General features: G+C 47.6%; 1 protein-coding gene across 2 annotated transcripts in view; it reads right to left on the bottom strand.

Annotated features, from left to right (window-relative positions):
- Positions 1-26,825, bottom strand: part of dtwd2 (DTW domain containing 2) — a 263,343-nt gene that overhangs the window by 68,455 nt on the left and 168,063 nt on the right. For both annotated transcript variants that reach the window (XM_070883402.1, XM_070883411.1), the window contains exon 4: positions 9,304-9,496. In XM_070883402.1, coding sequence (XP_070739503.1) covers positions 9,304-9,496 — 193 coding nt within the window. The remainder of the gene's footprint in view (positions 1-9,303; positions 9,497-26,825) is intronic.

Raw genomic sequence — 26,825 nt, 5'->3', positions numbered from 1 at the left:
AAGAATTCAATAAGGTTGGTAAACCATGACCTTCCCTTTTGAAATCTATGCTGACTAATCGTCATTATATTTTCAGTTTCGAGATGTTTTTCTATTACATTTTTGAGTAAAGATTACCCTTCCTACCACCAACATTAAGTTAAGTGATCTATAGTTCCCTGGACTTGTTCTATCTCCCCTTTTAAATATAGGAATCACATTAGCTTTCCACCAGTCCTCCTTCTCTATTCTCTTTTCTAATGCTTTTCTTTATATATGTAATAGTGCCTCTGCTATCTCATCCCTAACTTCTTTTAAATGCACTGATGCAATCCATCCGGACCACGGGCTGGATTTTCCATTTAAATCGCCCCCGCCCGATCCTTAGCGGTGTTCCGGCGGTTGCCTCTTTTTCAGACGCGAGAATGGTGCTGGGGCGCGCTCCCACGGTTTTCGGGTGCTCTATGTTGTCGGCGGCGGAACGGTGTGGGAGCGAAGTGGAGCGGGTGGTGTGCGGCAGATGAGACCTATCAACTCGGGAATCTTTGGCTCCGAGGTTGTGCACATGTGCGCGCGGCTATCAAGCTCCCCGCCCCGAGAGGCAAGAGACTGCCGGCCTGAGATCGCTGTGGGGGGAGGGGGGATGAAGAGAGTGGGATCACTGGCGGGGGGGAAGATCACTGCGGGGCGGGGGGGAAGATCACTGCGGGGCGGGGGGCGGGGAGATCACTGCGGGGCGGGGGGGGGGGGGGGGAGAGATCACTGAGGGGGGGGGGAAGATCACTGGGGGGGGAAATATCACTGGGGGGGGGAAATATCACTGGGGGGGGGGGAAATATCACTGGGGGGGGGAAAGATCACTGGGGGGGGAGATCACTGGGGGGGGAGATCACTGGGGGGGGGAAATATTACTGGGGGGGGAAATATCACTGGGGGGGAAGATCACTGGGGGGGGGGAAAGATCACTGAGGGGGGGGAATCACGGGGGGGGGGGAATCACAGGGGGGGGGGAATCACGGGGGGGGGGAATCACTGGGGGGGTGAGATCACTGGGAGGGTGAGATCACTGGGAGGGGGAGATCACTGGGAGGGTGAGATCACTGAGGGGAAAGATCACTGGGGGGGAGATCACTGGGGGGGGGAGATCACTGGGGGGGGAGATCACTGGGGGGGGAGATCACTGGGGGGGGGGAGATCACTGGGGGGGAAAGATCACGGGGGGGGAAAGATCACTGGGGGGGGGAGAAAGATCGCTGGGGGGGGAAAGATCACTGGGGGGGAGATCACTGGGGGGGAGATCACTGGGGGGGAGATCACTGGGGGGGGGGGAGATCACTGGGGGAGGGGAAAGATCACTGGGGGAGGGGAAAGATCACTGGGGGAGGGGAAAGATCACTGGGGGGGGGAGATCACTGCAGGGGGAAGATCACTGGGGGGAGGAAGATCACCGGGGGGAAAGATCACTGGGGGGGGGGGGGGAAGGGAGAAAAGAGATCACTGGGGGGGGGAAGAGAAAGAGATCACTGGGGGGGGGGATCGCTTGGGGGGGGGGGGGAAGAGATCGCGGGGGGGTGGAGAGATCGCTGTGGGCTAGGGGCGGGGGGGGGAAGAGATTGCTATGGGCTGGGGAGGGGGGAAGAGATCGCTGTGGGTGGCGTGAGGGAGAGAGTGAGATCACTGCGGGGGGGGGGGGGGGGGAAGAGAGTGAGAGAGAGAGACTGGGAGTTGAGAGAGAGAGAGACTGCGGGTTGAGAGAGAGAGACTGGGGGGATGTGAAAGAGAGACTGGGGGGGTGAGAGAGAGAGACTGCGGGGTGAGAAAGAGAGACTGGGGGGATGTGAAAGAGAGACTGCGGTTGGTGCGATAGAGAGAGACTGGGGGTTGAGAGAGAGAGACTGGGGGGGGCGGGGGTGAGAGAGAGAGACTGGGGAATGTGAAAGAGAGACTGCGGGGGTGAGATACAGAGACTGGGGGAGGGGGGTGAGAGAGAGAGAGACTGGGGCTTGAGAGAGAGAGACTGGTTGGGTGAGAGAGAGACTGCGGGGGTGAGAGAGAGATACTGCGGAGGTGAGAGAGAGAGACTGGGGGTTGAGAGAGAGAGAGACTGGGGCTTGAGAGAGAGAGACTGGTTGGGTGAGAGAGAGACTGCGGGGGTGAGAGAGAGAGACTGGGGGTTGAGAGAGAGAGACTGGGGGTTGAGAGAGACTGGGGGTTGAGTGAGAGAGACTGGGGCGATGTGAAAGAGAGACTGCGGGGGTGAGAGAGAGAGACTGGGGGATGAGAGACTGCGGGGGTGAGAGAGAGAGAGAGACTGCGGGGGTGAGAGAGAGAGAGACTGCGGGGGTGAGAGAGAGAGACTGCGGGGGTGAGAGAGAGAGACTGCGGGGGTGAGAGAGAGAGACTGCGGGGGTGAGAGAGAGAGACTGCGGGGGTGAGAGAGAGAGACTGCGGGGGTGAGAGAGAGACTGCGGGGGTGAGAGAGAGAGAGACTGGGGGGTGAGAGAGAGAGACTGGGGGGTGAGAGAGAGAGACTAGGGGTGAGAGAGAGACTGGGGGTTGAGAGAGAGAGTCTGGGGGTTGAGAGGGAGAGACTGGGAGGGAGGGGAGACTGGGGGGGGAGGGGACTGGGGGGGGGAGAGACTGGGGGGTGGAGAGACTGGGGGGGGGGAAGGAGAGACTGGGGGGGGAAGGAGAGACTGGGGGGGGAGGAGAGACTGGGAGGGTGGTGAGGAGAGACTTGGGGGGGGGGGGGAGGAGAGACTGGGGGATGGGGGAAGGAGAGACTGTGGGGGGGAGGAGAGACTGGGGGGGGGGGGGGGAGAACAGACTGGAGAGGGGAGGAGAGACTGGGGAGGGGGAAGGAGAAACTGGGGGGGGCGGAAAGGAGAGACTGTGGGGGGGGGAGAAGAGACTGGGGGGGAGAGAAGAGACTGGGGGGGGGGAGGAGAGACTGGGGGGGGGAGGAGAGACTGGGGGTGGGAGGAGAGACTGGGGGAGGGAGAGTAGAGACTGGGGGAGGGAGAGTAGAGACTGGGGGAGGGAGAGTAGAGACTGGGGGGGGGGAGGAGAGTAGAGACTGGGGGAGGGAGAGTAGAGACTGGGGGGAGGGGGGAGAGAGTAGAGATTGGGGGGGAGGAGAGACTGGGGGGAGGGAGGAGAGACTGGGGGGGGGGAGGAGAGACTGGGGGGGGGGAAGGAGAGACTGGCGGGGGGGAGAGGAGAGACTTGCGGGGGAGAGAGGAGAGACTGGCGGGGAGGGGAGAGACTAGGGGGTGGAAGAGACTGGGGGGGTTGGAAGAGACTGGGGGGGGTGAACAGACTGGGGGGGGTGAACAGACTGGGGGGGGTGAACAGACTGGGGGGGTGAACAGACTAGCGGGGGTGGAAGAGACTAGCGGGGGTGGAAGAGACTAGCGGGGGTGGAAGAGACTGCGGGGGGGAGAGACGGCGGGGGGGGAGAGACGGGGGGGCAGACGGGGAGGGTAGACTGGGGGAGAGGAGACTGGGGGAGAGGAGACTGGGGGGGAGGAGACTGGGGGGGATGGGGGAGAGAGACTGGGGGGGGGGCGGAGAGAGGCTGGGGCGAGGGGGTGGGGGAGAGAGAGTGGGGCCTGGGGGGGGTGCGGGGGGATGAAGAGAGACTGGGGCGGGAGGGGGGAGAGAGACTGGGGGGGGGCGGAGAGAGGCTGGGGCGGGGGGGTGGGGGAGAGAGACTGGGGCCTGGGGGGGGTGCGGGGGGACGAAGAGAGACTGGGGCGGGGGGAGAGAGAGAGACTGGGGCGGAGTGGGGGATGGGAGGGGGAAAGAGAGAGAGACTGGGGCGGGGATGGGAAGAGAGTCTGGGGCGCCGGGGGGAGGGGGGGAGAAACTGGGGCGGGGGGGGGGGGGGGAAGACAGAGATTGGGGCGGGGGGGGGCGGGGAGAGAGACTGGGGCGGAGGTGGGGGGAGAGAGACTGGGGCGGGGGGGTGCAGAGAGAGACTGGGGCGGGGTGGTGCGGAGAGAGACTGGGGCCTGGGGGGATGCGGGGGGACGAAGAGAGACTGGGGCGGGGGGAGAGAGACTGGGGGGTGAGAGAGAGAGACTGGGGGGTGAGAGAGAGAGAGACTGGGGGGTGAGAGAGAGAGAGACTGGGGGGGTGAGAGAGAGAGAGACTGGGGGGGTGAGAGAGAGAGAGACTGGGGGGGTGAGAGAGAGAGACTGGGGGGTGAGAGAGAGAGACTGGGGGTTGAGAGAGAGAGAGACTGGGGGGTGAGAGAGAGAGACTGGGGGGTGAGAGAGAGAGACTGGGGGGTGAGAGAGAGAGAGACTGGGGGGTGAGAGAGAGAGAGACTGGGGGGTGAGAGAGAGAGAGACTGGGGGGGGTGAGAGAGAGAGAGACTGGGGGGGTGAGAGAGAGAGACTGGGGGTTGAGAGAGAGAGAGACTGGGGGGTGAGAGAGAGAGACTAGGGGGTGAGAGAGAGAGAGACTGGGGGGTGAGAGAGAGAGAGACTGGGGGGTGAGAGAGAGAGAGACTGGGGGGTGAGAGAGAGAGAGACTGGGGGGGTGAGAGAGAGAGAGACTGGGGGTGAGAGAGAGACTGAGGGTTGAGAGAGAAAGTCTGGGGGTTGAGAGGGAGAGACTGGGAGGGAGGGGAGACTGGGGGGGGAGGGGACTGGGGGGGGGGGGGGGAGAGACTGGGGGGAGAGGAGAGACTGGCGGGGGAGAGAGGAGAGACTGGGGGGGAGGGGAGAGACTAGGGGGTGGAAGAGACTGGGGGGGGGTGAACAGACTGGGGGGGGTGAACAGACTGGGGGGGGTGAACAGACTGGGGGGGTGAACAGACTGGGGGGGTGAACAGACTGGGGGGGGGTGAACAGACTGGGGGGGGGTGAACAGACTGGGGGGGGTGAACAGACTGGGGGGGGGTGAACAGACTGGTGGGGGTGAACAGACTGGGGGAGGTGAACAGACTGGGGGGGGTGAACAGACTGGGGGGGGTGAACAGACTGGGGGGGGTGAACAGACTGGGGGGGTGAACAGACTAGCGGGGGTGAACAGACTGTGGGGGTGAACAGACTGGGGGGGGTGAACAGACTGGGGGGGGTGAACAGACTGGGGGGGGTGAACAGACTGGGGGGGGTGAACAGACTGGGGGGGTGAACAGACTAGCGGGGGTGAACAGACTGGGGGGGGGTGAACAGACTGGGGGGGGTGAACAGACTGGGGGGGGTGAACAGACTGGGGGGGGGTGAACAGACTGGGGGAGGTGAACAGACTGGGGGAGGTGAACAGACTGGGGGGGGTGAACAGACTGGGGGGGGTGAACAGACTAGCGGGGGTGAACAGACTGGGGGGGTGAACAGACTGGGGGGGGTGAACAGACTGGGGGGGGTGAACAGACTGGGGGAGGTGAACAGACTGGGGGGGGTGAACAGACTGGGGGGGTGAACAGACTAGCGGGGGTGAACAGACTGGGGGAGGTGAACAGACTGGGGGGTTGGAAGAGACTGGGGGGGGTGAACAGACTGGGGGGGGGTGAACAGACTGGGGGGGGGTGAACAGACTGGGGGGGGTGAACAGACTAGCGGGGGTGGAAGAGACTGCGGGGGGGAGAGACGGGGGGGCAGACGGGGAGGGTAGACTGGGGGAGAGGAGACTGGGGGGGAGGAGACTGGGGGGGAGGAGACTGGGGGGGAGGGGGGAGAGAGACTGGGGGGGGGGGCGGAGAGAGGCTGGGGCGAGGGAGTGGGGGAGAGAGACTGGGGCGGGAGGGGGGAGAGAGACTGGGAGGGGCGGAGAGAGGCTGGGGCGGGGGGGTGGGGGAGAGAGACTGGGGCCTGGGGGGGGTGCGGGGGGACGAAGAGAGACTGGGGCGGGGGAGAGAGAGAGACTGGGGCCTGGGTGGGGGATGGGAGGGGGAAAGAGAGAGAGAGACTGGGGCGGGGATGGGAAGAGAGTCTGGGGCGCCGGGGGGAGGGGGGGGAGAAACTGGGGCGGGGGGGGGGGGGGGAGAGAGGTTGGGGCGGGGGAGGCGGGGAGAGAGACTGGGGCGGGGGTGGGGGGAGAGAGACTGGGGCGGGGGGGTGCGGAGAGAGACTGGGGCGGGGGGGTGCGGAGAGAGACTGGGGTGGGGGTGGGGGTGAGGGTGGGGGGAGAGCGATTGGGGCGGGGGAGCGGGGAGAGAGACTGGGGGCGGGGGGGTGCGGAGAGAGACTGGGGCGGGGGGGGGGCGGAGAGATAGACTGGGGCAGGGGGGTAGAGAGACTAAAGGAGTAAATAAGTCTTTATTAGACCATTTATATTATTGCCTAACAATAGACAATTCTACAATCCATTTAAAAATTCATCAAACTGTGGAGAACGGTAAAGATCTGTGTAATATCAAACAAACCTGTCAGATCCGTGTCCATACCACCCACTTAAGATCCAGTAAGACCTGCTTTTTCAGGCTTGTATTAAGGTCCAGTGGTAAATGGATCTTAAATGCTGAAACTTCCATTTTGTGCGGTACTTTGGCGGTAATATATGGGCGGACAGTATTGAATAGCGCCGGCGGTAATGACTGTGGAATTTACCACCGGGCGGTAAGTGGGCGGTTTGAGAGGAAACTTGCATTTCTGGCCGGTAAATGGGCGCTTTGAGAGCAAACGCTAGCCACAGGAGTTTTATCCTCTCTAAATTTGAATAGTTTATCAATTATCTCCCCCCTTTCTATCTTAAATATCTTTGCATCTTTTTTGAGCTCTTCTTCTAATGTCATGCCCATCATATTAGTCTTTGTGGGAAATAACTATTCATTATTTTGGCCATTTTGTTATTATCTGTGAGTTTAGCTTGTGTATTCCTTAATGGTCCTAACCCTATTCTGATTTTTCTTGTGTTATTTATGTGTCTGTGGAATACTTTATTATTTCTTTTTATATTCCTTGATAATTTAATTTTGTAGTTCCGCTTTGCTTTCCAAATTGTTTTTTTGACTTCTTTCCTAACCTCTTCGTATTCCCTTTTGAATCCTCTCCTTTATTGTCGATGTACTTAGTATATTTCTTCTTCTTTCGTTGCAATTTTACCCGTGTCTCTTTATTCATCCATGGTGTTTCATTATTGGCTAGTTTATTCTTGTTTTTTTAGTGGAATAAATTTCTCCTGAGCTCTATTGATGACTCTTTTAAATATTTCCCACTGCTGGTCTATCTCTTTGTCTGTCAAAACTTGTTTTGAGTTTATCTACCCTCATTCCATTCTCATCTCCTCAAAATTAGCTTTTCTCCAATCTATTTCTTTGGTCTTTGTCTTACTTTTGGCTTTCTCAATCATTATTTTAAGCCTAATTATATTATGATTGCTATTGGTTAGATGTACCGCTGCACTTACTTCTCTTATCTGCTCTGTTTCACTTCCCATTACTAGATACAGCAGCAATTCTTCTTGTTGGATTTTTTATGTACTGGGTAAGAAAGGAGTCCTGTATACACTGTAAAAACTCCATCCCCTTTTACTCTTTCACTTTCTCTTTTTTCCAGTTTATTTTGGGGGATTTCAAATCTCCCATGATTATTCTTCAATGTTTTTTACTAATTTCATGGATTTGCCTGCACATTTTTTCCTCCACTTCCCTTCCACTATTAGGTGGTCTGTGGTTGATTCCTATTAATTTGATTTATCCCTTCTTATCCTTTGTTTCAATCCATATGGATTTTGTTTCTTTCTTAATGTTAGCTAAGTCCTTTTTTTCTATCGCAATTATGTTACTTCCAGTTAGTGCAGCTACCCCAACCCGCACCCCTGCCCCATTTTCTTCCTTCCCTATTCTTTCTAAATAAGTTATATCCTGTAACATTTAATGCCAGTCCTGTTCTTTATGTCACGATGTTTCAGTTATCCTTACTACATCTGACTCCTCACTACAAATTATTGCCTCCAGTTCCCCCGTTTTGTTTTGGATGCTGTGCACATTGCTGTGCAGACAATTTAACTTGTATATGTTTATTGTTCCCCTCATTTTATTTTAACAGTCATTTTAAACTTTAAATTCTATAACTGTATTTGTTCCCTGACAGTTTACATTACCCTTATTCCTTACCTTTCCTTGCTCGCATCTCTTATTTATTTTATCTTCAGACGTACGTTTTTTTCACCAGATCCCGCCCCGTCTTACTAGTTTAAAGCTTTATCCACGGCCCTGTATATCATTTCCACTAGGACACTGGTCCCATTCCAGTTCAGGTACAATGCTATGAAATATAATTTAATGCAGCTGTCCAAGTTCCACCACCGCTAACAAAATAATTTAAATTCTGTCAAGCTGCACTCAGCCATATTTTAGAAGTGCCTTTCCTTGCTAGTGTAGTGAAATGCTGAAGTCATGCAATTCATAAATCAGGACAATTTGTGTAGTTCTAATATTATGACATATTACAAGTTATATCTCCTCTAGTTATTTTTTCCAAAAAAAATGCATGAAGAATCCTCACTGCTATGTTTGATCCATCATAAATAAAACATAAATAAAAAGGGAGAAAGATACAAAGAGAAAAAGCAGCAAAGAAAGCAAATGTTTCAATAATCCTCACTACTTGTCAAATTAGATTCATTTTGACGTAGGGTGATACTGACCCAAGTGGCAGCTTCTCCTGTGTTGTATAAAAAGCTGCACTACATGGCTGTTTAATTTTATGTATAACGTAAGGGTTAACAAAACAAAATGATGCGAGCATCCTGCAAGGTCTGTGGGGAAAAAAAAGCATACTCACACAAGTTTTCAAAAAAGCACTGCGAGAAAAGGTGGTTAAAATGCTAATTTCCGCCATAAATACATAGATATTGCAGTGCAAATCTAAAACAGCACATAAGTGTTAAAGATAACAAGAAAATTCAGGCCAAATATCCCTGATTCTTTTTCAATTTCATCATGAGCTATTTCATCATTCATGAACGCCACCCACTTCTTTCTCCCAAAATGTAATACTTTATACTTACCCATATTACATTTCATCTGCCAACATTCTGCCCACATATATATTTTCTCCAATTCATTTGTAGCTCCCGGGCTGACAGTCCCAGTGTGATATCTCTTGGGTTGTATTGAGATCTTGAGCAATGTTTGCTGTTTCTTGTTTAGCAAGAGTGGGAACCGTGGCTCATTTTCCCTTTCTCAAGTCTAAGGACATCAAGGCCAATGTCTCACCACGAACCCAGCCAAGATCAGCTAATTCAGCAAAAACCACGCATCGAACAACTTTCATTATCTCTATTGTTCATCATTGAGTGAAGAAAATGTACATTTTATTTTTGAAAGATACAGACTAAGTTCTTATTGCAATATTGTGACCCAATACTTACTTGCTTAGGCAAGCGGAAAAGAGAATTTCCATAAAACATTCCCTTGGCCTGGCTCCATGTCCCATCTATGATGACGATATTGTATGGGGACTGTGATGGGTCAAGTTCGAGTTCTTCCAGGTTATTTGCCTCAGGTCCAGGATATAAGACTAATGTACTAAGACTCTGGCAAACAGCTGCAAGTTCAGGATGCCTTTAAAATAAAACAAACAAACTTTTCAGTCATCATTTTACATTTTCCTTAACTTTTGAAAGTAATGTCATATATATATGTTATATACCAGCAGATATCCCTTGGCATTGCTCACAGTAAGTTGGTAATATGAAGGCTGCTTTTCCACATGTCACTCTCACCAGTTGGCAAACAGGCGCAGCATGCTGGAGAACAGCAGCCAGAAGGCCCAAGACCTGCACATCAACCTGCCGAAGGACTCGACACATACCTGTAGACAGGCTCCATCTTTTGCTTGCGTCTGGAGCCCCCAAAGACCCAGTGATCTATAGCGAGCTCTGTACAAGCTCCACAACCCACTATTTAGGCTCCTCTGTTTGGGTACCCTACAGATGAATGCACTGAAAAGTAAGGCAGGAGAGTTGGGACCATCATCTCAAAGTTAAAAATAATAAGAACATAAGAAATTGCAGGAGTGGGCCATTTGGCCCCTCGGGCCTGCTCCGCCATTTAATAAAATCATGGCTGATCTGATCATGGGCTCAGCTCCACTTCCCTGCCTGCTCCCTATAATCCTTTATTCCCTTATCGCTCAAAAATCTGTCGATCTCCGCCTTTAAATATATTCAATGACCCAACCTCCACAGCTCTCTGGGGCAGAGAATTCTATAGATTTACAACCCTGTGAGAGAAGAAATTCCTCCTCATCTCAGTTTTAAATGAGTAGCCCCTTATTCTGAGACTATGTCCCCTAGTTTTAGTTTCCCCTATGAGTGGAAATATCTTTTCTGCATCCACCTTGTCGAGCCCCCTCATTATCTTATATGTTTTGATAATATCACCTCTCATTCTTCTGAACTCCAATGAGTATAGGCCCAACCTACTCAACTTATAAGTCAAACCCCTCATCTCCGGAATCAACCTAGTGAACCTTCTCTGAACAGCCTCCAATGCAAGTATATCCTTTCTTAAATACGGAGACCAAAACTGCACGCAGTACTCCAGGTGTGGCCTCACCAATACCCTGTACAGTTGTAGCAAGACTTCTCTGCTTTTATACACTGTCGCTCTTGCAATAAAGGCCAACATTCCATTTGCCTTTCTAATTACTTGCTGTACCTGTATACTAACTTTTTGTGTTTCATGCACAAGTACCCCCAGGTCCCTCTGTACTGCAGCACTTTGCAATTTTTCTCCATTTAAATTATAATTTGCTTTTCTATTTTTTCTGCCAAAGTGGATAACCTCACATTTTCCCACATTGTACTCCATCTGCCAATTTTTTTGCTCACTCACTTAGCCTGTCTATATTCCTTTGTAGATTTTATGTCTATATTCCTTTGTAGATTTTATGTGTGCTCCTCACAATTTGCTTTCCTACCCATCTTTGTATCATCAGCAAACTTGGCTACATTACACTCCGTCCCTTCATCCAAGTCATTAATATAAATTGTAAATTAGTTGAGGCCCCAGCACCGATCCTTGTGGCACCCCACTATTACTGTTTGCCAACCGGAAAATTACCCATTTACCCCGACCCTCTGTTTTCTGTTCGTTAGCCAATCCTCTATCCATGCTAATATATTTCCCCTAACCTCGTGAACTTTTATCTTGTGCAGTAATCTTTTATGTGGCACCATATCAAATGCCTTGTGGAAATTCAAATACACCACATCCACTTGTCCACCTTATCCACCCTGCTCATTACATCCTCAAAGAACTCCAGCAAATTTGTCAAACATGATTTCCCCTTCATAAAACCATGCTGACTCTGCTTGATTGAATTATGCTTTTCCAAATGTCCTGCTACTGCTTCCTTAATAATGGACCCCAGCATTTTCCCAACGTCAGATGTTAGGCTATAGTTGCCTGCTTTTGTCTACCTTTTTAAATAAGGGCGTTACATTTGCGGTTTCCAATCCACTGGGACCGCCCCAGAATCCAGAGAATTTTGGTGGTTTACAACCAATGCATCCACTATCTATGCAGCCACTTCTTTTAAGACCCTAGGATGTAAGCCATCAGGTCCAAGGGAATTGTCTGCTTTTAATCCTATTATTTTACAATCACTATCTTTATTGACAGTGATTGTATTAAGTTCCGCCCTCCTTATAGCCCCTTGATTATCCACTATTGGGATGTTTTTAGTGTCTTCTACCGTGAACACCGATACAAAATATTTGTTCAACGTCTCTGCCATTTCCCTGTTCTCCATCATTAGTTCCCCAGTCTCATCCTCCTGTTCGCTCGAAGACAAAGCAAATGAAAATAGTTTATTGCTTTTCTGAAATAGCCTAGTTCCAATATTACCCACATCAGCTTCCCTTCATTTTGAATGATGTGTAAGATGTGCAGACTGTTATGTATGTAACCCTTGGCAACCTGTATCACACCACCACCAGAGGGCCTACCTGTTGGGAGTCCCAAGGGATCCCAGAATCCCTTGGGAGCACTGTATATAAGCAGGCCTTCCACGCTGCATCAACACTCTGGAGTTTAATTAAAGGAGCTAAGGTCACACTTATTCATTGCATACAGTACTCAGTTTCATCCTTTGTTATGAGCATAATACAGACTTACTTGTTAAGCAAAAAAACAATAGTTTAATCTAACGAGGACAAAATGATTGGATTTATTTAGTCATATGATCGGAACATTGAGGGATAAAAGAGGGAAATTGTTCAACCTCTGTTGCCTCCAGTCCAGGTCCGAGGTTGTTCCAACCTTTGTTCACACTCGGAGGCCGAACTCCAAATCATCACTGACGCACACGAGAGCCTGGGCTTTACATTAAACATTTGTAAGACGAAGGTTCTCTACCAACCTGCCCCCGTCACATAGCACTGCCCCCCACCACCCCCCGATTATCAAGATCCATAACGAGACACTGGATAATGTAGACCACTTCCCATACCTTGGGAGCTGACTATCAGTAAGGGCAGACATCAATGACAAAGTCCAACACGGCCTTCAGTGTGCCAGTGTAGCCTTAGGTCGCCTGACGAAAGGAGTGTCCGAAGACCAGGATCTCAAACCCCTCACCAAGCTCATGGTCTACAGAGCAGTAGTGGTACCCACCCTCCTATATGCTTCAGAGACATGGACTATGTACAGTAGGCACCTCAAAGCACTGGAGAAGTACAACCAACACAGCCTCTGCTAAATCCTGCAACTCCATTGGCAGGATAGGCACACCGTCTGCGTTCTCTCTCAGGCCAACATCCCTAGCATTGAGGTATTGACCACGCTCGATCAGCTCCAGTGGACGGGCCACATTGTCCACATGCCCGATACTAGACTCCCAAAACAAGCACTCTACTACGATAATACATCACAGCAAGCGAGTCCAAGGAGGGCACAGAAAACATTTCAAGGACACCCTCAAAGCCTCCTTGAAAAAATGTAACATCTCCACCAACTCTTGAGAATCCCTGGCCAACACCGCTCAAAGTGGAGAAGCAACCGAGAAGGCACCGAACACTTCGAGTCTCTTCGTCGGGAGCACACGGAAGCCAAGTACAAACAGAGGAAGGAGCGTATGACAAATCAAGCACCCCACCCACTCGTCCCTCCAACCACCATTTGCCCCATCTGTGACAGAGCCTGTAGATGCCGCATTGGTCCTTAGAACTCATTTTAGTGTGGAAGCAAGTCATCCTCGACTCTGGGGGACTGCTTAAGAAGGAATAACCACTCAGAACTGTAAATTACTGCCATGAGATACGAAATGTATTGAGCTCTGCTGTGTACTAATAAAACATTTACTGTAATTAATTGGTATCAAGTCCGAATCTTTACAGGTGGATGTAATATAGGAAAAAGAAACAGTCAATGTGTACACAGCAAGGTCCTACAAACAGCAATGGTTGAGGGATTAACGATGGGCAGAACAGGGGGAGTTCCTCTGCTCTTCACAGAGTAGTATTACATCCATCTCAGAGGGTAGACAGAATCTTTGGTTTAATGTCTCATCCAAACAATGGCATCTTGGACAGTGCAGTTCTTCCTCAATACTGCACTGAAATGCCAGCCTAGATTTTGCGCCCAAGCCTCTGAAGTGGGACTTGAATCTGCGACCTTCTGATTAAGAGGCAAGAGTGCTATCACTGAGCGAAGTCGAACACCTCATTACATGAACTACATTGCTGTGATTACATTGGAATCCCTCAACAACTGTCAAATTAAATACTAGACCTTGGATTTATCTAAATAGAGATAATTATTCAAATCACCTTTTCATTTAAAGAGGCATGAAGTGGGGGATTCTCTTCCTTGGGGCAGAGTTCCAATAGAGTGGGACTTCCACCCGTCCCTTAGCCAGACCCACTGCATATGAATGGCGAGTTCCCAGTGGGATTTCTGCTGTTACGAGAAAACCTGCCAGTGCGAATGAGAAAACTTGGTGGTGCTGCAGCACCATGAGGTGGTGAGCAGTCTCAAAGGGGAAACAGCAGCGAAACTAGGTGCAGGAGTAGGCTATTCGGCCCTTCAAGCCTGCACCACCATTCAATAAGATCACGGCTGATCATTCACCTCAGTACCCTTTCCTGCTTTCTCCCCATACCCCTTGATCCCTTCAGCCACAAGGGCCATATCTAACTCCCTCTTGAATATATCCAATGAACTGGCATCAACAACTCTCTGCGGTAGAGAATTGCACAGGTTAACAACTCTCTGAATGAAGAAGTTTCTCCTCATCTCGGTCCTAAATGGCTTACTCCTTATCCTAAGACTGTGACCCGATTCTGGACTTCCCCAACATCGGGAACATTCTTCCTGCATCTAACCTGCCCAGTCCCGTCAGAATATTATAAGTTTCTATAAGATCCCCTCTCATCCTTCTAAACTCCAGTGAATAAAGGCCCAGTCGATCCAGTCTCTCCTTATATGTCAGTTCTGCCATCCCGAGAATTAGTCTGGTGAACCTTTGCTGCACTCCCTCAATAGCACAAACATCCTTCCTCAGATTAGGAGACCAAAACTGAACACAATATTCCAGGTGAGGCCTATCAAGGCCCTATACAACTGCAGTAAGACCTCCCTGCTCCTATACTCAAATCCCCTAGCTATGAAGGCCAACATGCCATTTGCCTTCTTCACCACCTGCTGTACCTGCATGCCAACTTTCAATGACTGATGAACCATGACACCCAGGTCTCGTTGCACCTCCCCTTTTCCTAATCTGTCACCATTCAGATAATATTCTGTCTTCGCGTTTTTGCCCCCAAAGTGGATAACCTCACATTTATCTACATTATACTGCATCTGCCATGCATTTTCCTACTCACCTGTCCAAGTCACCCTGCAGCCTCTTGGCATCCTCCTCACAGTTCACACCACCACCCAGTTTAGTGTCATCTACAAACTTGGAGATATTACACTCAATTCCTTCATCTAAATCATTGATGTATAATGTAAATAGCTGGGGTCCCAAAACTGAGCCCTGCAGCACCTCACTAGTCACTGCCTGCCATTCTGAAAAGAACCCATTTATCCCGACTCTCTGCTTCCTGTCTGCCAACCAGTTCTCTATCCACGTCAATACAATACCCCCAATACCATGTGTTTTAATTTTGCACACCAATCTCTTGTGTGGGACCTTGTCAAAAGCTTTTTGAAAGTCCAAATGCACCACATCCACTGGTTCTCCATTGTCCACTCTACTAGTTACATCCTCAAAAAATTTTAGAAGATTTGTCAAGCATGAGTTCCCTTTCATAAATCCATGCTGACTTGAACCAATCCTGTCACTGCTTTCAAAATGTGCTGCTATTTCATCTTTAATAATTGATTCCATCATTTTCCCACTACCGATGTCAGGCTAACCGGTCTATAATTCCTCGATTTCTCTCTCCCTCCCTTTTTTTAAAAAGTGATGTTACATTAGCTACCATCCAGTCCATAGGAACTGATCCAGAGTTGATAGACTGTTGGAAAATGATCACCAATGCATCCACTATTTCTAGGGCCACTTCCTTAGGTGCTCTGGGATACAGACTATCAGGCCCTGGGGATTTATCGGCCTTCAATCCCATCAATTTCCCTAACACAATTTCCTGACTAATAAGGATTTCCTTCAGTGCCTCCTTCTCGCTAGACCCTCAGTTCCTTTGTATTTTCGGAAGGTTATTTGTGTCTTCCTTCGTGAATTCAGAACCAAAGTATTTGTTCAAGTGGTCTACCATTTCTTTGTTCCCCATTATAAATTCACCTGAATCTGACTGCAAGGGACCTACATTTGTCTTCATTAATCTTTTTCTCCTCACATATCTATAGAAGCTTTTGCAGTCAGTTTTTATGTTCCCAGCAAGCTTCCTCTCATACTCTATTTTCCCCTCCTAATTAGACCCTTTGTCCTCCTCTGCTGAATTCTAAATTTCTCCCAGTCCTCAGGTTTGCTGCTTTTTCTGGCCAATTTATAAGCCTCTTCCTTGGATTTAACGCTATCCTTAATTTCCCTTGTTAGCTACGTTCCCTGTTTTATTTTTACTCCAGGCAGGGATGTACAATACAGGGAAGAGTCCCAAAGATTGAAAGGATGCCTCCAACTGGCATCCTTGCTAGGGCAGTGAGGCAACTTTTGGCCTCAATGCCCAAAGGAGACTTCCCCAATGATTTGTTTGAATTTTTTTTACCAATTGCTAAAAAAATGATTTCTAAACAAACAATGCAATGCCACATTGCTAAAATACACTGTCCTGTCTTTGGCACATAATGTCAATGTGCTGAGAGCTGCTGTGGCTCTTTTATCTACCCTGCCATAAATGTTTGACAAACACTTTGTCATAAAGAGGGTGACCCTTGAATACACAAATGTTAGCTGACACTATTACATACAAAGTGATACATAGACAAACAGGAAATGATTAATCCGTGATTTACATCACTGTTAAAATACCCCACAAGCAGTGCAATATTATGTGTATTTTATTAGTGATGCCCATTCACACGGCTGCAGCATCGATACAGTAGAGGGATGCAAAATTCCATGAGAAACCATTCACTCCAACACGAGGCCTCCAGTATAAGTTGGACAAGAGGAGAGTTGTGAATTCTTTTGACGCTTCACTAAATACAATTGTTCTTTTTTTAAAGAGGCGTGGCGGATTCAAATGTTGTCGTTATTGTAGACACAGAGAGGCCGAAATTCAGGGTCTCAAAGAGACCCGTTAATGCCCGTTTGCAGCGGCCATTCCTAAAAATCGAACGGCCGCCGCTTTGGGGTCAACAGGCCGACCCGACCTAAATTCAGGTTGGGAATTTTTCAGCCTGGACCCCATTCCGCCCAAGTAGTTGCACTGCCAATTTAAAGAAATAAAAAAAATACTTACCAGCCATTTTCAGTTCCATCCGTCAATCCCCCGCCATGCGATGTTCCCGGCAGGCTTTTCTGCTAGTGCACCATCTCCGAACTTAGTGCGGCCCGGCAGCGCGGCCGCTCTTAAAGGGGAGGGCCCACTGCCGTGGCCGCAATGGAGACATTTTTGCTGGCCGACTTGCCAATCGGTCAGCAAAGTACTGCCCCAGGTTCGGCCGGGCCGCCAACCGGCAACCTAGCACCCTCTCTTGTGTGCCAGGCCGTGGCCAAAGTTTTAAAAATGATAGATTCTCTCCCCTTTAATGGAGGGAAGAGGGCGTGGTGACACACACGCGCTGTGACATCACCACGAATCCACCGCTGATTGACAGCAGTGGAGGCCCCAAGTGACCTATTTTCAGCCAGTCAACCTGGCTTTGAATCTAAGGCCTGCCCCATTATGATCCATTTCCTGTAGGACTTTGAAAAAATTTCAAAGTCCTGAAAATGGATCTTCTTAACGTACCAGGCGTTCCCGTGGTAAGTACCACTCCAAAACGCATAGGTCCGCCAGCTTTCTGGTGCACCTGAATTTCGGCCCCAGAAAATCAGCCAATTTATTTACTGAAACAAATTACTGGTTTGCAAGTTGTAGATTCGGCACTTCTAAATTCACCTTCAACTTTAGTCACTCTGAGTAAAGTAGAAGGTAGAGCAGATTTTATTACAACATGCTATATTTCGAAAAAAGACAACGTTGAATTGAACCACTATGCTTTATTTTAGAATTAGGCAGTCATTATTGAAGCATAAGGGATGTTACATGCAAATCTTGGAAGTAACAACAGATGTGTTTAGCACTTAGCGGTAATTATCTCCACTCCTGGTATGTGACTTAGCACCTGATACCAGGAGTCTATTGTAAAGTAAGTACATCAAGCAGCAGGGCTTCTACCGATGTCAATTTGTAATAGACCAGAAAAATAAATATATAATCAGGGCTCCACTGGAACAGTGAACAAAACAATTAGGACCATAAGACTGAGCTACATGACAAATGAATTAGAAATATCATGTGTAGATGTGACAAAGATTTGTATAATACACACTGACTGTAATATTCGGCCCGTTAGCATGGGCTGATAAAGCCGGTTTCAGTGAAAATACAGCGGCCGACTTGCTTCCGCCCACTTCAGGTGTGGAACACAGCAGCCGCCATTTTGGGCAGGTCAGCAGCGCTGCCATTGCCCGCGCTCGCTGCAAATATGGTAATTAGTCAGATTGTGTCATCAATCAGCGTGCAATGCTGGATTGACGCAGGACCTGCTATTTTGGACATTGCCGTTGCTTTTAACGCCCTCTCCAAAGCAGGCACGTGCGTTCAGCTGTACGACGGACCACTACCACCGCTCCTTAAAGGAATACACACAACTTTCAGATAAGTTAAGATTTTTGCTTTTGTACTGTTTTCTTCACAGTTTATTTGCGTAGTGGCTTGGTGCAATACATTTTAAAAGTTATTAAAGTGTGCAGGGAATGCTGCAGGACATTTGCAAGGCTTTGGCTCTTAAAGGAAGGCCTCTGAGAACACCACTTGCTCCCAGTCCTGGGAGCTCTAGCTGCCGTCCCCTTGGGCTGCAGCATCACATGGAGATGGAGCAAAGGCGGCAAAGGGGACAAGCTGCAGAGGGAGGAGGAGGTGGAAGAAGAGGAGGAGGAGGAAGTAAAAGACGAAGATGTAGAAGAGGAGGATGCGGAACGAAGGAGGCGACCCAGACAACCCATTTCTGGTGTCCGGGCTCGAATCATCCGCCTGCAGTACCAGTGACAACAACCCCAATTTCCCTTTCAATACTTGTCCCACACTTTACCTTTCCTCTGTATCTGACCATCACAATGTCTTCTTGACCAAAATGCTGAAATAAATGCCACCACAAAGCAAACTTTCCAAACCAACTTTATACAGCTATCCATCTATGACATCAAGAGATCAACTCATCACCCTTATGCATTTCCTTAGCAACTGTCTTGCATGTGCCTTTGCCTACCCTACTGATGTCATGCAGTGCTACCCCAGAGGCTGCATCATGACTGGTGGAAGGCTGCTGACTTTCAGTGGGGGACACTGCAAATGGCCTTGCTGGTTGACCTTGAGGAGCTGGTGGCTGGGAGTGTGAATTCGAGTGACAGTGTTTTGTCTTCTTCACTCTCTGTTCCTCTTCTTAGTCACCAACTAGCTGAGCAGACTGCATTTCTTGGGTGTGAGAAATGCGGAAGACACAAGAGTCGAGTTGTGGTTAGGGGAAGGCGGGAAAGTAAAAGGTGCATGGGATAAGGAGGATAACGTATGAGGATACTCGCATCTTGTATCCTGTCAGTCCCACCGCTGGCCAAGGACTCGGCCATGCCGCCATCAAGAATGGCCAGCACTGTCTCCTCCAAGGGGGTGAGGTGAAGCTAGGAATGAAAGCTGTGCCTCATGTTTGGTACAGATTGTTGGTAGATGAATGATGGGTGGAGGGGTGGGGGCGGTGGGGGGGAGAAGAGTTGAGCATTGAGAAGTGTGTGAGACTAGCAGTGTAGTTGGTAGGAGATGGCTTTTGAAGATGCATTCATTGATCTTTATCATTTGTCTGAGGTCATGAAGCTTCTTTGGGCACTGGGGGCCAGGTCATGGGGTGACATTGCTGGCAGTGATGGCCTCAGTGATCTGGCCCCAAATCCTTCTTTCTGGAGGGCCTCCTGGATACTGTGGGTAGACCCCATGCACAAAACTGGAGTGCTGCGTGTGAGACACTGGGTGCCCCTTCCGTGGCTTGCTGAGCCATTCATGTTAGTGCTGAAGCACTTTTCTCTTTTTTTTCTAGGTGCGGAAGGCAATTCAGCTTTAAGACCTGAAAGCTTCCATTCAGAAGTTCTTTTTAAAGTTAATTTTTTTTCAGAAGGCATTTGAGCCGTTCGGCTAAAACTGCCTATTTTTACATGATTTTTATTTTCTCATTTCAGAAGACAGTTCCCCTTTAATGGACCGAACTGCTTTCTGAAATGATTGCCTTGTTTTAAGAGAAGGCTGTTCTTGCTGCAATTATGCCACGGCCACACTACATTGGGCCTCCTGCTGGGACTAACGCCATGAAAACGCTGTTGCTCAGTAAGTTAAATGCTGGGCTAATACACCATCATTTTCGACGGCCATTAACTGGTCCACGGTGGAAACGACAGGTTTTTAAATTTGATAAAGTACCACATATGAGGTTTGTTAGAAAAATTTTGGGCCCTAAAAACCAGGCGTAACTCTGGTAATACGCCAGAAAACATTGAGCCCATAGTCTGTCAAAGTGTAGTCTGTCTATAAATTGCAGAGATCATAAAAGTATACTGAGATCCTGTACCATTTCCAATGTACACCGTAACAGTAAAATGTTCTACTTTCGCCCTGCAGCCTGCTATCCCAGATTACTATGTGGGTAAGGTCACATTTTGGTTCACAGAAACAAAGTGCTTGTCTATGGATGTGGTACAAGAAAAAGTATCTGGAGCAAGCTCAAATCTAACAATTTATACTCAAAAATGGCAATCCATGTTGAAAAGAAAACATAGAAATATAAACATAGAAACATAGAAATTAGGTGCAGGAGCAGGCCATTCGAGCCTGCACCGCCAATCAATAAGATCACGGCTGAGTGTTGATTGCTACACCAACTATTAAAGCCAATATATGAGGGACAAGCTCTCCAATTCATTTCAGACTCAAACAGCCCATCTTGGGTGGAGCGACTGCTGCTACTTATATTTATGCTGTTAGCACTTTTTGCCAGTGTATGCGATGAATTGCAAGTTTCTCAGCTGTCAGTATCAATACTGCATAGAGCAGCGCTATGCTCAAGCATGCCCTTAAATCTCTTTCACTGCCTATTTTGCTTCCATTTGTTGCAGCTCCTGATGCAGCATTCGTTTTGCCATTCTATTCGCTTCTATACGAAAGATGTGTGTAATCAGCACAATGGTGCACTTCAAAGCATGGCCTCAACCCTGGTGTTCTTGACATCTTCCAGGATCTTGCTGTTGGTAATTTTGCCCTGCTATTTAATGTGCAAGATAGACCTTAGTTGTTCAAGATCAATCTTATCAAATTGTTGAATTCTATGATGGTAACACGTACAAGACTTTCATCTATACAGAAGGGCGGTGAGACCTATACACTTTCAGTTATGTTAACAACTTGATCCTATGTTGGTTTGAAACATGCTAGCATTTCTGAAATAAGAACACTTCATCATCTATTAGTGCATCAGTCTGACAATATATAACCTAAATAAATGTACTGGTTGACAACAGTTAGTCAATTATTACCAGCGGTGATAGTTGGTCTGGTGTAATGTTTCTTTGGATTTGGCTGATATATCTGCTTTCTTCAGGCTGCCTAGTCTCATACTTGAAGCATGGCCACTTAACTCCACCATGAGTCAGTATCTTCAGAGAAGTGAAAAAAATAAAACTATTCTTTCTGAAGAACAATCTGAAGAATCCTCTATTCGTAATTTGTCAATGTTAGTTGTCAGGTATGTTGCCTCTGACAAGTCAACATAACATGAATAAGGTACCACACTGCAGCATTCCTGTGCATATATATAGCTTTCCATATACCTCTTATTTTTTATTTATTCATGTAGACAGATAGGTGTTGGTTTTGCTCTAAGGGAATCAAAGGCACAGTTATACAACATGAACCATTAGGGTGGAGAAATTAGAAATAAAAGCTCCATGTTCAAACACAACAACTGGTTCCCAAAAGAGTAATCACTGCATTGGGGGTGCTAATTATACTCCAGTATAACTACTTTAGATTACATTGCTAATGGCACACCATTAGAATTTCTAGACAGCTACACTTGTTTTATTACTGTCTGATTTTAATGTCCTAGAGGTCAAAGACCAGAATAGGTTAATGCTTTTGAGAACATGGAAATGCTTTCAATCATTCCATATACTTACAACATTTCTAATTTACAAATATCATTAAGTAAACATGGAAACACATTATAACAGTAAAACATTTATTTACTACCAGTTTTTGCCAAATCAGCTTAGTGGTTGTCATTTTCTTTTTAAAAATACGGTGTACGGTGTATAAGTGCAATAGCTCTGTCATCAAGATATTGTGTATGTGCAATGTGTATAATGCAAGTCAAATAATGGGTAATAAACAAATGGCAGTCCTACACAGGACATAAAATGGATTACATAGGATATACGGCCATTCGGCCCAACCAGCCCATACCGACTCTCCATATGCTCTGCTCGACCCTCCTCCCGCCATCTAACTCTGTCAGCATAACCCTCTACTCCCTTCTCCCTCATATGCTTATCTAGTTTCCCCTTAAATGCATCTAAAATATTTGCCTCAACTACACCCTGTGGTAGCAAGTTCCACATTCTCACCACTCTTTGGGTAAAGAAGTTTCTTCCGAATTCCCTATTTGCTTTCTTAGTGATCGTCTTATATTGATGGCCTCTAGTTATGCTCTTCCCCACAAATGGAAACACTCACTCTGTATCTACTCTGTCAAAACCTTTCATAATTTTAAAAACCTCAATTAGGTCACCCCTCAGCTTTTTTTCTCTCCAAAAGACACAACCTTCTCATCCTTTCCTGATAGATATACCCTCGTATTTCTGGTATCATCCTTGTAAATCTCTAGTGCCTCTATCTCCTTTTTATAACATGGTGACCAGAACTGTACGCAGTACTCCAAGTGTGGTCTAACCAAGGATCGATACAAGTTTAGCATAACTTCACTATTTTTCAATTCTATCCCTCAAGAAATAAATCCTGGTGCTGGTTTGCTTTTTTAATGGCCTTGTTAACTTGTGTCCCTACTTTTAGTGATTTGTGTATTTGTACTCCAAGATCCCTTTGTTCCTCTACCCCACCAAGACTCACACTCTCCAAATAATAAGTGACCTTCCTATTCTTCCTACCGAAATGTAATACCTCACATTTATCTGTGTTGAATTTTATTTGCCAATTATATGCCCAGTTTGCATGTTTATTAATGTTCTCCTGTAATTTGTTGCAGTTCTCCTCAGTATTAACCCCCGCCCCCCCGTCACCCCAATTTGGTGTTATCCGCAAATTTAGAAGTTGTGTTTTTGATTCCAAAGTCGAAATCGTTAATATAAATTGCGACCATAAGAATTAGGAGCAGGAGTAGGCCATTCGGCCCTTCGAGCCTGCTCCGCCATTCAATGAGATCATGGCTGATCTTCTACCTCAAATCAACTTTCTTGCATGATCCCCACATGCCTCGATTCCCTTAATATCCAATCTCTGTCTTGAATATACTCAAAGACTGAGCCGCCACAGCACTCAGGGTGGTGAATCTTTAGAATTCTCTACCCCAGAGTGAAAAAAATGTCTCCTCGTCTCAGTCCTAAATGGCCAACCACTTATTCTGAGACTGTGACTCCTGGTTCTAGACTCCTCAGCCAGAAGTAACATCCTCCATGCATCTACCCTGTCAAGTCCTGTAAGGATTTTGTATGTTTCAATGAGATCCATTGAAACTCCAGAGAATATAGGCCTAGTCTACTCAATCTCACCTCACAGAACAATCAAAACATTCAAATCAAGTTAGTCAGACACAGCCTTCCCTTAACAAATCTGTGCTGACTGTCCTTGATTAATCCGTGTCTTTCTAAATAAAGATTTATCCTGTCCTTCAGAATTCTTCCAATAATTTTCCCACCACCATCATCACCATCATCATCATCATCATAGGCAGTCCCTCATGATCGAGGAAGACTTGCTTCCACTCTAAAAGTGAGTTCTCAGGTGACTGAACAGTCCAATACGGGAATTACAGTCTCTGTCACAAGTGGGACAGTCGTTGGAGGAAAGGGTGGGTGGAGAGTCTGGTTTGCCATACGATCCTTCCGCTGTCTGCGCTTGTTTTCTGCATGCTCTCGGTGACGAGACTCGAGGTGCTCCCTCCTAGATGCTCTTCCTCCACTTAGGGCGGTCTTTGGCCAGGGACTCTCAGGTGTCAGTGGGGATGTTGCACTTTATCAGGGAGGTTTTGAGGGTGTCCTTGAAACATTTCCTCTGGAGCTCGCTTGCTTTGTAGGAGTTCCGAATCGAGCGCTTGCTTTGGGAATTTTGTGTCGGGCATGCGAACAATGTGGCCCGCCCAATGGAGCTGGTCGAGTGTGGTCAGTGCTTCAATGCTGGGGATGTTGACCTGATCGAGAACACTGACATTAGTGCGTCTATCCTCTCTCGGGATTTGCAGGATGTTGCGGAGACATCGTTGGTAGTATTTCTCCAGCGATTTGAGGTGTCTACTGTATATGGTCCATGTCTCTGAGCCATACAGGAGGACGGGTATTACTATAGCCCTGTAGACCATGGGTCTATGTGGTACCTTATCGAAGGCCTTTTGAAAATCTAGATAAATTACATTTGCTGCATTACTCTTGTCTATTCTCTCATATACCTCTTCAAAAAATTCAATGAGGTTGGTCAAGCAAGACTTTCCCTTTTGACATCCATGCTGACTATTCATTATTATATTTTGACTTCTAGATGTTCTTCTATTTTCTCCTTTAGAAACCATCGTAATTGCCCACTGATAAAACCCCACTCTCAGTTCCTGTTCACTGCACATAACTATCTGCAGGAGTGTTATTTATTGGCTTTGTTGTCAAAAACCTTTCATGCCTTTCTCTATTTTATTGATACAACTACAAAGAAAGAATTTGCGTTTATATATTGCCTTATCAGGGCCGAAAGTTAGGATCTGGATAAGGCTCGTTGCCGCAGCGGAATCAAGTGGCTGCCGCGTTGCAGTCCATTGGCCGCCACGACCCAAATTCAACTCGAGGATTTTTCAGCCTGTCCCCACCTCCACCGCAAGCGTGTCATCACAGTGCGCACCGCCGATCTGCCGCACTTCCAGCACACCCCGCCCCAAATTTATCTGCAAAAATCCTTGCTCCGTGGCGCGGTGTCCCCGACAGCTTTTTCTGTCAGTGCAACGTGTTGTGTGTGTGTGCGGCACGGCAGCACAGCGGCCCTTCAACAAGAGGGCGCACTGCTGTAGCCGCCATGTTTTTATTTTTGCCGGCCGACTTCCCGATCAGTTGGGCAATTATTGCGCCGGGTTCAGCGGCAGCCTGGCACCCCCTCTTGGGTGCCAGGCCACTGGCCCAGCTGAAACCTTCCCTGGTGGCCCAGTGGCCGAATCTACAGAATCGCCGATTCTCTCCCCTTTAAATGAGGGGAGAGACATGGTGACGCAGACGCGCTCTGACGTTACCACCGCTCCGCTGCTGAGTGACAGTGACGGAGACTCGATTCCGCCCCTCCCCAGGACCTACCACCGCATTTCCACCCCCATCATGACCGACTTTTGGTCTTGTCGAAAAAAAACGACAAAGACCTGAATATCGATCAGTAGGTGACCTCTTCCCATGCGACGGTAAAACAGGTAAGAGATCGTAGGTGCAGCAGGTTCTGCCGTGCCTGAATTTCAGCCCCATCATGTCTTCAGGGTGTTCCAAAATGTTTCACAGCCAAATAATTACTTTTGTTATTATTAATGATAATTACTGTTGTTAGGTGGCAGCCAATTTACAGACAGTAGGTTCCACAAACATCAGTTAATTTGCTTTTGATGGAAACTGGTTGAGGGGGGAATGTAAGCCAGGATGCAGGAACTACTTCCTGCTCGTTATGTCCACCTGAGCAGGCAGATGGTGCCTCAGTCTAACATCTCATCTGAAAGGTAACAGTTCCGACAATGCTTTGTTACTGTTCTGAAGCATCAACCTAAATGGTATGTGTACATGTTCCTGGAGTGGTCATTGTTTCTCTGAGCATTCCTCTCTTGTTCTTACTGAACTTCAAGCTCTCTTTCCTCCCAATAACCTCACTGTTGAAATCAAGACATCACATAATCTCCTCCTCATTGAGCTAGATTTTCCACCCATTGACTATTAATGAATGGAAATGTAGCCCATTCTTTCCCAGGGCTTCAAAACTGTAGAAAATCTAACCCGTCAGTCTTTCCTTCTTCCCACAATCTTCAGGCTTTTAAACTGCATCATTACTTCTTGATTTACATTGACTTTTCTTCTACTCTTTGCAATCTTGGTTGTGTCCTGCATTCAATGTACTTTCATCTTTGATTTCTCAATTAAAAATAAAAGAATTGTCACTACAACACTATGTTTTCTTAATTATTTACCAGTACTGCAGTTGACCAAAGGCTGCACTTTTTATTCTGCCAACTCATTCCTACCAGAAAAGGATCCCTGGATCATCATGCCACTTACACTCTAACCTCTGATTATATGATTGCCCCTTTCTGTAATCTGTTTAAAGGGTACATTTGTTCAGTTCCAGCACATTTCCAATTGCCAAGCTCTCTGAACATTGGAATACATTTTCAGATTTCAATATAGAGTATGTATATCTTTTCCTTCAGCTGTAAGATGGTCTTCTGTGCCTTTAATTGCTGAATATTAGAAAATAGGACTGAACTAGACATGGTGCATTTCTTGATTAAGCAACATGATCCAGGGATTTTTGTTGTTATTTTTTGGTGGGTAGGAGTGTACATTGCAGAAGAAAAAATGTAGTACTTCAGTCAACTACTGGTGAACAATTAAACAAATCTGTCCTTAATTTAAAGTATTCTTGGAACAAACTGGAAAGAGACAACAAAACAAAAATGGCGACACCAAAACAACTCTGAAATTGTCCTGGGTACTCATTAAAACTCTTCGTTCAATGCGATGATGTCAAAACAGAGTGCTCGCAGGCTGATGGATTGAAGTAAAGTATCAGAAAAAAAGAAACGGTGAATTTATGTTGAAACTCAGTGTGGCGTGACATTTTATAACTAATTGCAAAATGAACAGTTTGCAGTAAGAAAGTTGGACAGCTCTCTGGCTCTGTGAAGAGAAACACTGCGTCAAGTTTTGCATACAAGATTGTGAGATGGTCTGTGAGATAGTGACAGAAATTTACATGGAAGTGGATAAAAAGAA

The sequence above is a fragment of the Pristiophorus japonicus genome, chromosome 1 (assembly GCF_044704955.1).
Source record: "Pristiophorus japonicus isolate sPriJap1 chromosome 1, sPriJap1.hap1, whole genome shotgun sequence".
Classification (NCBI taxonomy): domain Eukaryota; kingdom Metazoa; phylum Chordata; class Chondrichthyes; family Pristiophoridae; genus Pristiophorus; species Pristiophorus japonicus.
Note: the sequence above shows the minus strand (reverse complement) of the source record. Positions and strands in the feature narration are given on the sequence as shown.